Here is a 13,008-nt window from a genome sequence, read left to right on the forward strand (position 1 = left end):
TCGCTCTGGATAAGAGCGTCTGCTAAATGACTTAAATGTAAATGTCCAGGGTCAGAGCTATGTACTCTTATCTATGAGAATGTGCTCATTCAACTGATCACAGACATGTCAGAGCGGTTTAGGTAGTCTTTCATTTATCAAACAGACGTCACGTAGATACCTTTTTCACCTGTACAATACGTACGGAAATGTAATAATTCAATAGAAAACCTTCGTTTGTATCCCTTTTAATAAAAAAAAAAAGTACAATACCACATACCAAAAACACAACCATGCAGTTCCTCTGGACACCAGAACACATGCAGGCGTTGTACAGAACTGGGGATAGTGCTTCAGCCTGTTCTCCAGATAAAACCAGTCATTGTAAAATAGCCAGGTAGACTAGAAGCTGCCATAAATCAACACAACAGTGTCGCGCCAGCACCCTCCCAACCTGAAGGGAACTATTCCCTTTATAGAAGTCATAGGTTTAAAGAGCCACAGTCAATGGGTTCACATATAGATCTGCTATGTCACTCAATGAAACTGTCATACAATAAGTGCGTACGGAGTCCGTAACAGGTTAGCGCTCATATTGGGAAGATTCTGGGTCACCCCCCCTCCCCTCCCTCTCTAGCTGGGGAAGGCCTGGAACTCCCAGTCTATGTCCTCACTGGAGTCAAACAGCTGGGAGAGCCTCTGAACTCACACTCCATGTCCTCACTGGAGTGGAACAGCTGGGAAAGCCTCTGAACTCACACTCCATGTCCTCACTGGAGTGGAACAGCTGGGAAAGCCTCTGAACTCACACTCCATGTCCTCACTGGAGTGGAACAGCTGGGAAAGCCTCTGAACTCACACTCCATGTCCTCACTGGAGTGGAACAGCTGGGAAAGCCTCTGAACTCACACTCCATGTCCTCACTGGAGTGGAACAACTGCCAGAGGTTCAGCAGAGAGCTGCTGGGAACATTGCTAGTTTTTTCCTGCTCCTGAGCAGTCCGCTGCTTCTCAACTTTCCTTCTCTTCCGTCTGTAATCCCTGACCCTCCTCTGTAACATCCTGGCAGGAGGAGGGGTGTGTGTCTCCGTGTCACCTGCCTCGAGCTCCGGAACACCCCCAGTATTCCTGGGAAGAGTATCCCCAGCCAACGTATCATGACTCAGTTCCCTCTCCTCTAAAGCTCTGAGCTTGTGGTGTTCTGAAGGCCCTGCAACCTTGTGCTGACTGGAAGGGACCTTCACACGTCCAGCTGGATCGCCACATTGTAAATCCTCTGTGTGACTAAATGAAGAGCGGCCATCTTTGTCTGTGTGAGTTCTCTGGCCCTGATGGGAAAGTCTGGGGTTAGCGACAGAGTCAAGGGTAGAAGGGTCTATTTCTGCATTAGACACAGGTGTCTGACTCAGCCCAGCCCTCTGGGGGTGCTTGCGGGGGGGATCCCTGTTGGCAGCGTTGTTTGCAGGACAGGGATCTGTGCTTGGGCTGGGGTCTGTCTGGGACGTAAGAGCACCTCTTCTCCCCCTCGCTGGTGCTGTGGGGAACAGGGGCTCCTCGGCTGCGCTTCCGAGGCTGTTCCAAGGGGTTTTCCACACTCTGGGAGAGAGGGGGCTCCACTGGAGTAGACCAGAGGGACATTAATCCCCCCTTCAGCTCTTTGGTTTCCACACCTCCCTCCATCTGTATGCTGGGTCCAGGAACACACAACAGGGAGGTTATGCTGTACTTTGACCTATGGGAACAAAAAATTACTTAGAGATGTGGTGATCAGCACAACATAGAAAATCAGCAGTGAAAAAACCCCCCAGGCAATCTGCAAAATGTTCCACACAACATTGCATTAGTTTTCCTAACAAGCATGTGACTGAACAGCATTCAATATGTGTGCTTTTACTTTTGATTTGGGTAGATTTTGCTCCTGTGTGGGCAATTGGTAGTGCATGGTGCTTGCAACGCCAGGGTTGTGGGCTCCATTCTCATGGGGAATTTAGAAAATGTAAGTCGCTCTGGATAAGAACGTCTGCTAAATGACTAAAATGTAAAAATGTAAGACTACTGTACCTTGTGGTTGGAGTTTGTGTTGTTTTGACGTGACTGAAGTTGAAGGGCAGTGTGGTGATGAGCCTGTCCACCACCAGGTACTCATCACTTCTGGAGAAGGCCTTGTGCTGCTCACTCCGCAGGTGCTGCAGAATACAGACACAAGTCAAGCATTACCACAACGTCTGCTACCACTACATCAAGTACAGAAGGCCTTTTGTACATGATTAGGTCCTCGTTATAAACACGTGTTAACTAAGTTTACATACATTAAACAGATGTATTCTAACTCACAGCTTTGATGTTGTTGTATTTGAGCGTGCAGCACTCGCAGTAGCCTCCACGTTTCTTCTTCCTGTTCCTCCTGGCCCGGTCCTGCCCCCTCTCCTCACTGGCTGACACTCTCGCCCCTCGGTTCCTGAGACACCCATAGGTCAGTAAGTAATAGCCAGGTCAGAGTTCAATCGCATATAGTTGCCTAGCAACAGAGACTTAGCAGTTAGTCTCGGAGGGTGCTAAGCAATACATAACCGTTTTCTGCTGTAGCAATCCCCATCAACAACAGTAGGAAAAGATGGATGTTTTGGTGAATCAGGCAAAACACAAATGCCAAGACAGGGGAATATAACCTGCTTATTCTATAATCGGTGGATTTTCTTTATGTTCACAACAAGAAGGGTTAAGAAAGGTGAGGCGTTTGGTGAATTTAGACTCCATACCTGTGCTCTTTAGGTCTCTTCCCAGAGTGTTCCTGGTCCTCTACATAGAATGGACTGCAGGGGGGAGCTGACGTTAGGTTAAACTCTGGCATGTTCGGCATGGCCAGATAAATTGGACGGTAATGTCTGGCAGAGAGACATAAGATAGATGCTATATTACATGCTCAAACAGCAACTTATGACAATAAGAATTGCCTTAATATGTCAATACTACAGACATTGGAGTCTCATCTCTTTTATAGACCCACCTGCTGGAGTCCACTACCTTTACAAAGGGTTTACGGATCCTTCCACCTGAGTAAAACACAGAACAAAGCATTAGAGACTGTGTCTATGTCTGGGTCAAATACCTTCTCATAATGATATACAGGAGGCAGGCTCATAATAATGGCTGGACGGAGCAAATGGAATGGCATCAAACACATGGGCCGAAGGCACTGCATCGCAGTGCTAGAGGCGTCACTGCAGACCCTGGTTCGAGTCCAGGCGGTATCACAACTGGCCGTGTTTGGGAGTCCCATAGGGCGGCACACAATTGGCCCAGCGACATCCAGGGATTTTTTCTCAGGTTCTTGCCTGCCATATGAATTCTGTTATACTCACAGACATCATTCAAAGTGTTTTCTATCCAGTACTACTAATAATATGCATATATTAGCATCTGGGACTGAGTATGTGGCAGTTCAGTCTGGGCACGTTATTCATCCAAAAGTGAAAATGCTGCCCCCTATCCCAAACAAGTTAAGGTGCCACCGACCTCCAGTGAGTGCCAGTGTTATCGTACAACCACTACTAACATCAACCTTAATCTACTGAGACGATATACGTAGGTGTTAGAAGTTCTCTATAACAATAACACAGTGATGAAGCAGTAAACAGACAACAGAGTCACATGCAGCAGGACATTATTTACCCTTATACTTCTGGAAGGCTGGTTTTCCTATAGGTTCTCCTTTGGCCTACATTAGTAAGGAATAACACACAAGACTGGTGTAAGTGATATGTTATTCCAGGAAAGAACTGTCAAAATATAAGTCCAGAAACATGACTTACACTTTTCTTGACAGCAGCTGTGGTTGCGGTTGGCTTTTCAGCAGTATACTTAACATTCCTTTTCTTCTTTTCCATATAAGCTATTACATCTGGAATTGAAGGAAATTCAAGAAAAAAGAATTTGGCATACGAAAGTATCATTGTCATAATAAGCATTATGTCAACATTTCTTATCAAACAAATTAAAAGACATGTTACCATCAATGTACAGGATTTTCACTCCCCACTCCAGAGCATTGGACAGGATCTCGTTGACATGTATTCTCACCTACAGGGTAAAACAAATGAACATCTTAACCGAAGAACTGAAATCCAAAGTATCTCCTGAAGTATGAATAAACATTTCGATCCAAAGTGCAAACTTTCCTGAAGTTCCTGACGACTATCAGTCAGAAACAATAAAAGTAACATGTGGCATTAGGTTGGAAATAGGTTGCCAAACTCATTAGTGAGGATCTTAATTAACAAACCTGCTCTTTTACAACTCTCTTCACAAAAGACTTGCCCCTGCTTATGACCACCTGTCAAATACCAGAGAGATAGGGACAGATGGATAAATATATATATGGATAGCTTCAGTTTTAGAGCATATCATGGAAAATGATCCCACTGAGATACAGATACCAGTGACAGACACAGAGAGGAATAGTTGGCTCACCATGTCTCCCTGGCCCTGGGAGCTTCCTTTGAGGCTGTCTCTGTGGCTGCCGGGATGGGGGCGAGGGTGGGGGGAGCTGTGCCCAGAGTCAGGGCTTGGGACAAGAGGGTCGCGGCCATGACACTGCACATACCTGGCCTCTCTCTTATTAGACACCAGGTACTTGATCTCCTTGCTGAAGAACTTCTCCACCGTCTGAGAGGGGACAGAGACACCGGGTCAGATGCGGGGGGGGTATGTGCGTATTTGTAAACAACAGCTGGTGCACGAAATCTAAGTCTCTGGATTTTGCTCGCCTGAAGATGAGTATATTGTGATAAATTGCAGGCCACACTACTTGCCTAGAGTTTTCAGCCATACTTTTCATGGCTGTTTATTTACCACTACAGACAGATGCTGGCACTAAGACCAGACTCAGTCAGCTGCATAAGGAAATAAGCAAACAGGAAACCACTGACCCAGAGGCGGCGCTCCTAGTGGCCGGAGACTTTAATGCAGGGAAACTTAAATCAGTTCTACCAATTTCTATCAACATGTTACATGATCACCTGTACTCCACACACAGAGATGCGTACAAAGCTCTCCCTCGCCCTCCATTTGTAAATCTGACCTCAACTCTATCCTCCTGATTCCTGCTTACAGGCAAAAATTAAAGCAGGAAGCACCAGTGACTCGGTCTAGTAAAAAAAAATGGTCAGATGAAGCAGGTGCTAAACTACAGGACTGTTTTACTATCACAGACTGGAACATGTTCCGGGATTCTTCCGATGGCATTGTGTACACCACATCAGTCACTGGTTTTATCAATAAGTGCATTGAGGACGTCGTCCCCCACAGTGACTGTACGTACATACTAGAGGTCGACCGATTATGATTTTTTTTTAGCGCCGATACCGATTATTGGAGGGCCAAACAAAGCCGATACCGACTAATGGGCCGATTTTGATTGTTTATTTGTAATAATGACAATTACAACAATACTGAATGAACACTTATTTTAACTTAATAAAATACATCAATGAAATCAATTTAGCCTCAAATAAATAATGAAACATGTTCAATTTGGTTAAAATAATGCAAAAACAAAGTGTTGGAGAAGAAAGTAAAAGTGCAATACAGTGGGGCAAAAAAAGTATTTAGTCAGCCCCCAGTCTCCCACTTAAAAAGACGAGAGAGGCCTGTAATTTTCATCATAGGTACACTTCAACAAAATGAGAGAAAAAAATCCATAAAATCACATTGTAGGATTTTTAATGAATTTATTTGCAAATTATGGTGTAAAATAACTATTTGGTCACCTACAAACAAGCAAGATTTCTGGCTCTCACAGACCTGTAACTTCTTCTTTACATTTACATTACATTTAAGTCATTTAGCAGACGCTCTTATCCAGAGCGACTTACAAATTGGTGCATTCACCTTATGACATCCAGTGGGACAGTCACTTAACAATAGTGCATCTAAAACTTAGGGGGGGTGGGGTGAGAGGGATTACTTAACCTATCCTAGGTATTCCTTAAAGAGGTGGGGTTTCAGGTGTCTCCGGAAGGTGGTGATTGACTCCGCTGTCCTGGCGTCGTGAGGGAGTTTGTTCCACCATTGGGGGGGCCAGGGCAGCGAACAGTTTTGACTGGGCTGAGCGGGAGCTGTACTTCCTCAGTGGTAGGGAGGCGAGCAGGCCAGAGGTGGATGAACGCAGTGCCCTTTAAGAGGCTCCTCTGTCCTCCACTCGTTACCTGTATTAACGGCACCTGTTTGAACTTGTTATCAGTTTGGCCAAGACCAAAGAGCTGTCAAAGGACACCAGAAACAAAATTGTAGACCTGCACCAGGCTGGGAAGATAGGCAATAGGTAAGCAGCTTGGTTTGAAGAAATCAACTGTGGGAGCAATTATTAGGAAATGGAAGACATACAAGACCACTGATAATCTCCCTTGATCTGGGGCTCCACGTAAGATCTCACCCAGTGGGGTCAAAATGATCACAAGAACGGTGAGCAAAAATCCCAGAACCACACGGGGGGACCTAGTGAATGACCTGCAGAGCTGGGACCAAAGTAACAAAGCCTACCATCATTAACACACTACGGCGCCAGGGACTCAAATCCTGCAGTGCCAGACGTGTCCCCCTGCTTAAGCCAGTACATGTCCAGGCCCGTCTGAAGTTTGCTAGAGAGCATTTGGATGATCCAGAAGAAGATTGGGAGAATGTCATATGGTCAGATGAAACCAAAATATAACTTTTTGGTAAAAACTCAACTTGTTGTGTTTGGAGGACAAAGAATGCTGAGTTGCATCCAAAGAACACCATACCTACTGTGAAGCATGGGGGTGGAAACATCATGCTTTGGGGCTGTTTTTCTGCAAAGGGACCAGGACGACTGATCCGTGTAAAGGAAAGAATGAATAGGGCCATGTATCGTGAGATTTTGAGTGGAAACCTCCTTCCATCAGCAAGGGCATTGAAGATGAAACGTGGCCGGGTCTTTCAGCATGACAATGATCCACAAACACACCGCACGGGCAACGAAGGAGAGCTTTGTAAGAAGCATTTCAAGGTCGTGGAGTGGCCTAACCAGTGTCCAGATCTCAACCCCATAGAAAATCTTTGGAGGGAGTTGAAAGTCCGTGTTGCCCAGCAACAGCCCCAAAACGTCACTGCTCTAGGAGATCTGCATGGAGGAATCGGCCAAAATACCAGCAACAGTGTGTGAAAACCTTGTGAAGACTTACAGAAAATGTTTGACCTCTGTCATTGCCAACAAAGGGTATATAACAAAGTATTGAGATTAACTTTTGTTATTGACCAAATACTTATTTTCCACCATAATTTGCAAATAAATTCATTAAAAATCCTACAATGCGATTTTCTAGTTTTTTACCCCTCATTTTGTCTGTCATAGTTGACGTGTACCTATGATGAAAATTACAGGCCTCTCTCATCTTTTTAAGTGGGAGAACTTGCACAATTGGTGGCTGACTAAATACTTTTTTGCCACACTGTATGTGCCATGTAAAAAAGCTAACGTTTAAGTTCCTTGCTCAGAACATGAGAACATATGAAAGCTGGTGGTTCCTTTTAACATGAGTCGTCAATATTCCCAGGTAAGAAGTTTTAGGTTGTAGTTATTATAGGACTATTTCTCTCTATACCATTTGTATTTCATATACCTTTGACTATCGGATGTTCTAATAGGTACCTTAGTATTACCATCCTAATCTCGAGAGTTGATAGGGTTGAAGTCATAAACAGTGCAATGCTTGAAGCACAGCGAAGAGCTGCTGGTAAACGCATGAATGTGCTGTTTGAATGAATGCTTCTTAGTATACTTTAGTATTGCCAGTGTAACAGTATAGGTTCCTTCCCTCTCCTCGCTCCTACCTGGGCTCGAACCAGGAACACATCGACAACAGCCACCCTCGAAGCAGCGTTACCCATGCAGAGCAAGGGGAACAACTACTCCAAGTCTCAGAGCGAGTGACGTCTCCGATTGAAACGCTATTAGCGCGCACCCCGCTAACTAGCTAGCCATTTCACATCGGTTACACCAGCCTAATCTCGGGAGTTGATAGGCTTGAAGTCATAAACAACGCAATGCTGGAAGCATTAAAATGGTCGAATCTGGAAACTATCATCTCGAAAACAAAACGTTTATTCTTTCAGTGAAATACGGAACTGTTCCGTATTTTATCTAACGGATGGCCTCCCTAAGTCTAAATATTGCTGTTACATTGTACAACCTTCAATGTTATGTCATAATTATGTACAATTCTGGCAAATTAATTACGGCTTTTGTTAGGAATAAATGGACTTCACACAGTTCGCATTGAGCCAGGCGGACCAAACTGCTGCATGTATCCTGACTGCTTGCACGGAACGCAAGAGAAGTGACACAATTGCCCTAGTTATAACAAATTCATGTTAGCAGGCGATATTAACTAAATATGCAGGTTTAAAAATATATCCTTGTGTATTGATTTTAAAGAAAGGCATTGATGTTCATGGTCAGGTACATTGGTGCAACGACAGTGCTTTTTTCGCAAATGCGCTTGTTAAATCATCACCGGTTTGTCGAAGTAGGCTGTGATTCAATGAGGAATTAACAGGCACCGCATCGATTATATGCAACACAGGACACGCTAGATATACTAGTAATATCATCAACCATGTGTAGTTAACTAGTGATTATGTTAAGATTGATTGTTTTTTAAAAGATAAGTTTAATGCTAGCTAGCAATTTACCGTGGCTTCTTGCTGCCCTCGTGTAACAGGTAGTCAGCCTGCCTTGCAGGCTCCTCGTGGAGTGCAATGTAAGGCAGGTGGTTAGAGCGTTGGACTAGTAACCGGAAGGTTGCAAAAATGAATCCCCGAGCTGACAAGGTAAAAATCTATCATTGTGCCCCTGAACAAAGCAGTTAGCCCACTGTTCCTAGGCCATTGAAAATAAGAAAGTGTTCTTAACTGACTTACCAAGTTAAATAAAGGTGTAAAAAAAATAATAATAAGAAATAAATCAACAAATCGGTGTCCAAAAATACAGATTGTTATGAAAACTTGAAATCGGCCCTAATTAAATCGGCCATTTTGATTAATCAGTCGACCTCTAGTACATACCCCAACCAGAAGCCATGGATTACAGGCAACATTCGCACTGAGCTAAAGGGTAGAGCTGCCGCTTTCAAGGTGCGGGACTCTAGCTTACAAGAAATCCTGCTATGCCCTGCGACGAACCATCAAACAGGCAAAGCGTCAATACAGGGCTAAGATTGAATCATACTACACCGGCTCCGACGCTCCTCTTATGTGGCAGGGCTTGCTACTATTACAGACTACAAAGGGAAGCCCAGCCGCGACCAGTGACACAAGCCTATCAGACAAGATAAATCACTTCTATGCTCGCTTCGAGGAAAACAACACTGAGGCATGCATGAGAGCATCAACTGTTCCGGACGACTGTGATCACACTCTCTGTAGCCGATGTGAGTAAGACCTTTAAACAAGTCAACATACACAAGGCTGCGGGGCCAGACAGATTACCAGGACGTGTGCTCTGGGCATGTGCTGACCAACTGCCGAGTGTCTTCACTGACATTTTCAATGTCCCTGATTGAGTCTGTAATACAAATATGTTTCAAGCAGACCACCATAGTCCCTGTGCCCAAGAACACAAAGGCAACCTGCCTAAATGACTACTGCCCTTTCCCACCTGGACAAAAGGAACACTTATGTGAGAATACTGTGCATTGACTACAGCTCAGTGTTCACTCATCACTAAGCTAAGGATCCTGAGACTAAACACCTTCCTCTGCAACTGGATCCTGGACTTCCTGACGGGCCGCCCCAGGTGGCGAGGGTAGGTAGCAACACATCTGCCACGCTGATCCTCAACACTGGAGCTCCACAGAGGTGCATGATCAGCCCCCTCCTGTACTCCCTGTTCACCCATGACTGCATGGCCAGGAACGACTCCAACACCATCATTAAGTTTGCAGATGACACAACAGTGGTAGGCCTGATCACTGACAACGACGAGACAGCCTACAGGGAGGAGGTCAGAGACCTGGCCGGGTGGTGCCAGAATAACAACCTAACTCTCAACGTAACCAAGACTAAGGAGATGATTGTGGACTACAGGTAAAGAAGAACCGAGCACGCCCCCATTCTTATCGACGGGGCTGTAGTGGAGCAGGTTGAGAGCTTCAAGTTCCTTGGTGTCCATATCAACAACAAACTAAAATGCTCAAAACACACCAAGACAGTCGTGAAGAGGGCACGACAAAACCGTTTCCCCCTCAGGAGAAAGGGGTTCTACAGCTGCAACACCGAGAGCATCCTGATTGGTTGCATCACTGCCTGGTACGGCAATTGCTCGGCCTCTGACCGCAAGGCACTACAGACTGTAGTGCGTACGGCCCAGTACATCACTGGGGCTAAGCTAACCTGCCATCCAGGACCTCTACACCAGTGTAAGAGGAAGGCCCTAAGACGCCAGCCACCCCATTCATAGACTGTTCTCTCTACTACCGCATGGCAAGCGGTACCGGAGTGCCAAGTCCAGGACAAAAAGGCTTCTCAACAGTTTTTTACCCCCAAGCCATAAGACTCCTGAACTGGTTATCAAATGGCTACACGGACTACTATGCATATATGATAAACAGAGAATAGCAGCAGCTTAAACCCTCTTTTTAAGCTGCTGCTATTCTCTGTTTATCATATATGCATAGTCACTTTAACTATACATTCACTACCTCAATTGGGCCGACCAACCAGTGCTCCCACACATTGGCTAACCGGGCTATCTGCATTGTGTCCCGCCACCCACCACCCCCTCTTTTACGCTAGTGCTACTCTCTGTCCGTCATATATGCATAGTCACTTTAACCATATCTACATGTACATACCACCTCAATCAGCCTGACTTACCGGTGCCTGTATGTAGCCTCGCTACTTTTATAGCTTAGCTTCCGTATATAGCCTGTATATAGTCTTTTTACTGTTGTTTTTATTTACTTACTTACCTATTGTTCACCTAACACCTTTTTTTTTGCACTATTGGTTAGAGCCTGTAAGTAAGCATTTCACTGTAAGGTCTACATACACCTGTTGTATTCGGCGCACGTGACAAATAAACTTTGATCTGGAAGAGAACACACAAGGTCCATCCTGAACCAGACAGAGTATTAATCAAATACTGTATTTAAAATGGTGGTGAAAAGAGAGAAATGACAGCGGGCAGCAGTGCAAGGGGTTTCAGGGTCTCTATGAGGACCCCACACGCACAATCTTGCACAAAGTTTTGAGCTGCTGCACTCCGGAAGGAGATATAGGTCCCACTGTTCAGCAAGAATAGGAGCGGGTTGTGCTTGATTGCGTCAGCTATCAGGTTGCTGAACAGTGGAACATAGGACAGATGCAGGCCCAATACATGGTCGGACAGTTAAGCCACAGACTTTAAATATGTGTGACTTGAGTACTAACTTTCCAATGTTTTCCGTACTACATGTATTATAGTGTAGTGTTTGTATGCTGACTTCACAAAAATTAATTTCTATGTAAATGGACAATAACTTACTGCATGTATATTGTATCAAAGTGAGTCAACCAGAGAGATAACAACTCCGGTAACAAGACAGAAGCCATCACTAAAAAAGTTATGTTCCAAAAGACTGAAAGCCACCCCTCCTCCACAGTAAGTAGACAGTAGCCACATTGGTGTGAAAGGCAGCAAGTTGTCATTTCACTTCAAAATGGTCCATGATCAGCAGTATGTCAACACAACACCTTATTAACAATTCACACAACCTGTCAATTTAAATGTCCTATTTCGCTGGCTCAGGAATGATTATCCCTTTTAGTTAGGCATTCAATGTGCTATAATACTTTACAGTCTGTCATGATGTCAAACGCTAACAGATGTAAACAAATATGCACTTACCCCTCCAAACCTTTTGATATCATTCTCTAATGTCTCTGCCCTTCTGTTCGATGGCAAATCTAAGTAGAATAGTTTCCCAGTGAAAGGCTTTTTTTGGGCAGGATACGATTCACATGGTGGTTTGGCATGGCTTTTCGAGGCTGACTTGTGCCCCTTATCAGCGAGTTTGGGGTCTGAAAAAGTAGCAAAATTACTTTCTCGCAGATGAGGCTCATCAACAACGTAGTAATAACGTTCGCTAGTTACATGTTTAAAAATATCCCTTACCTTGTAAACGGGGTTTTGTAGACTTTTGGGTGCGTCTAGATTTCATAATTTAAGAGGAGAATAGAATATCATTGTATTCTCCTGTGTTGTAAGAAATAGACATGTTTACAAACTGAGTTAATGGATGCTAACGTTAACCGTTGTAACGTTATCTAGCTAAACTGCATAAAATCGTTAGCTTTAAAAATAAAACAAAAATAAGTTTAAGGAGTAATGTAAATAGACATAGTTATTTTTTTATAGTTAGAGAAGTTTAAAATGAAAAATAGGACTTCAAAGAAAACGAACAGACCCTAGCTAGCAACGAAACCATACCACTGCAATTTAAACGTTGTTTTTATAGCCTGTTTTTTAAACTACAGGAAGTGGAATCTGCCAGCTAACTAGCAGTGGTATGTAACTAAGTAACGTTAGCTTGCTAACTCACTGGCTAAAAGTTCATATATACCTCGTGAGAGCCTGTGCTCTTGTAAAACAATATATTTCCGTAAATTGACATTTGTTACAACCGATTTTCACGAAAGTTCAATAGTATCTTTAAATTGTTTTGGTTCCGCTAAGATTACTTTGTTGCCATAATATTTTGTTGTGCCATAGATGTTCTTTCCCGCTTCGAAAAATCCCGTCATTCCAAAAAGGGGTTGTTGCTGAAAGTTATCATTGCTTTCGAATGCGATGTTTCCACATATTTTTTCTGGCTTTTTTAAAAGTAAAAATTGATCAAGCAAGTAACGGATGACTTTATCCTTAACGAATAATTATTGAGAAATTGGAATTTTTCATATGTATAGGTATTTAGTTCGCTAGTGTAGCTGTAACCATGTGCTGGATCTCCTTGTGCCAAGAATGTGCTCTGCT

General features: G+C 44.0%; 1 protein-coding gene across 1 annotated transcript; it reads right to left on the reverse strand.

The window, feature by feature from the left end:
* Positions 1-211: 211 nt before the first annotated feature.
* LOC124017019 (protein DBF4 homolog A-like) lies at positions 212-12,856 on the reverse strand. Its single transcript, XM_046332356.1, has 13 exons — positions 12,599-12,856; positions 12,151-12,231; positions 11,884-12,056; positions 4,449-4,643; positions 4,261-4,311; positions 3,989-4,058; positions 3,791-3,879; positions 3,651-3,696; positions 2,986-3,031; positions 2,738-2,863; positions 2,313-2,436; positions 2,040-2,164; positions 212-1,710 (listed from the first exon to the last, which is right to left on the reverse strand). Exons 2-13 carry the CDS (start codon positions 12,194-12,196, stop codon positions 1,365-1,367), a joined length of 1,437 nt encoding a protein of 478 aa, XP_046188312.1. The 5' UTR covers positions 12,197-12,231; positions 12,599-12,856; the 3' UTR covers positions 212-1,364.
* Between the last annotated feature and the right edge of the window lie 152 nt (positions 12,857-13,008).

The sequence above is a fragment of the Oncorhynchus gorbuscha genome, unplaced genomic scaffold (assembly GCF_021184085.1).
Source record: "Oncorhynchus gorbuscha isolate QuinsamMale2020 ecotype Even-year unplaced genomic scaffold, OgorEven_v1.0 Un_scaffold_141:::fragment_3, whole genome shotgun sequence".
Taxonomy (NCBI): Eukaryota; Metazoa; Chordata; class Actinopteri; order Salmoniformes; family Salmonidae; genus Oncorhynchus; species Oncorhynchus gorbuscha.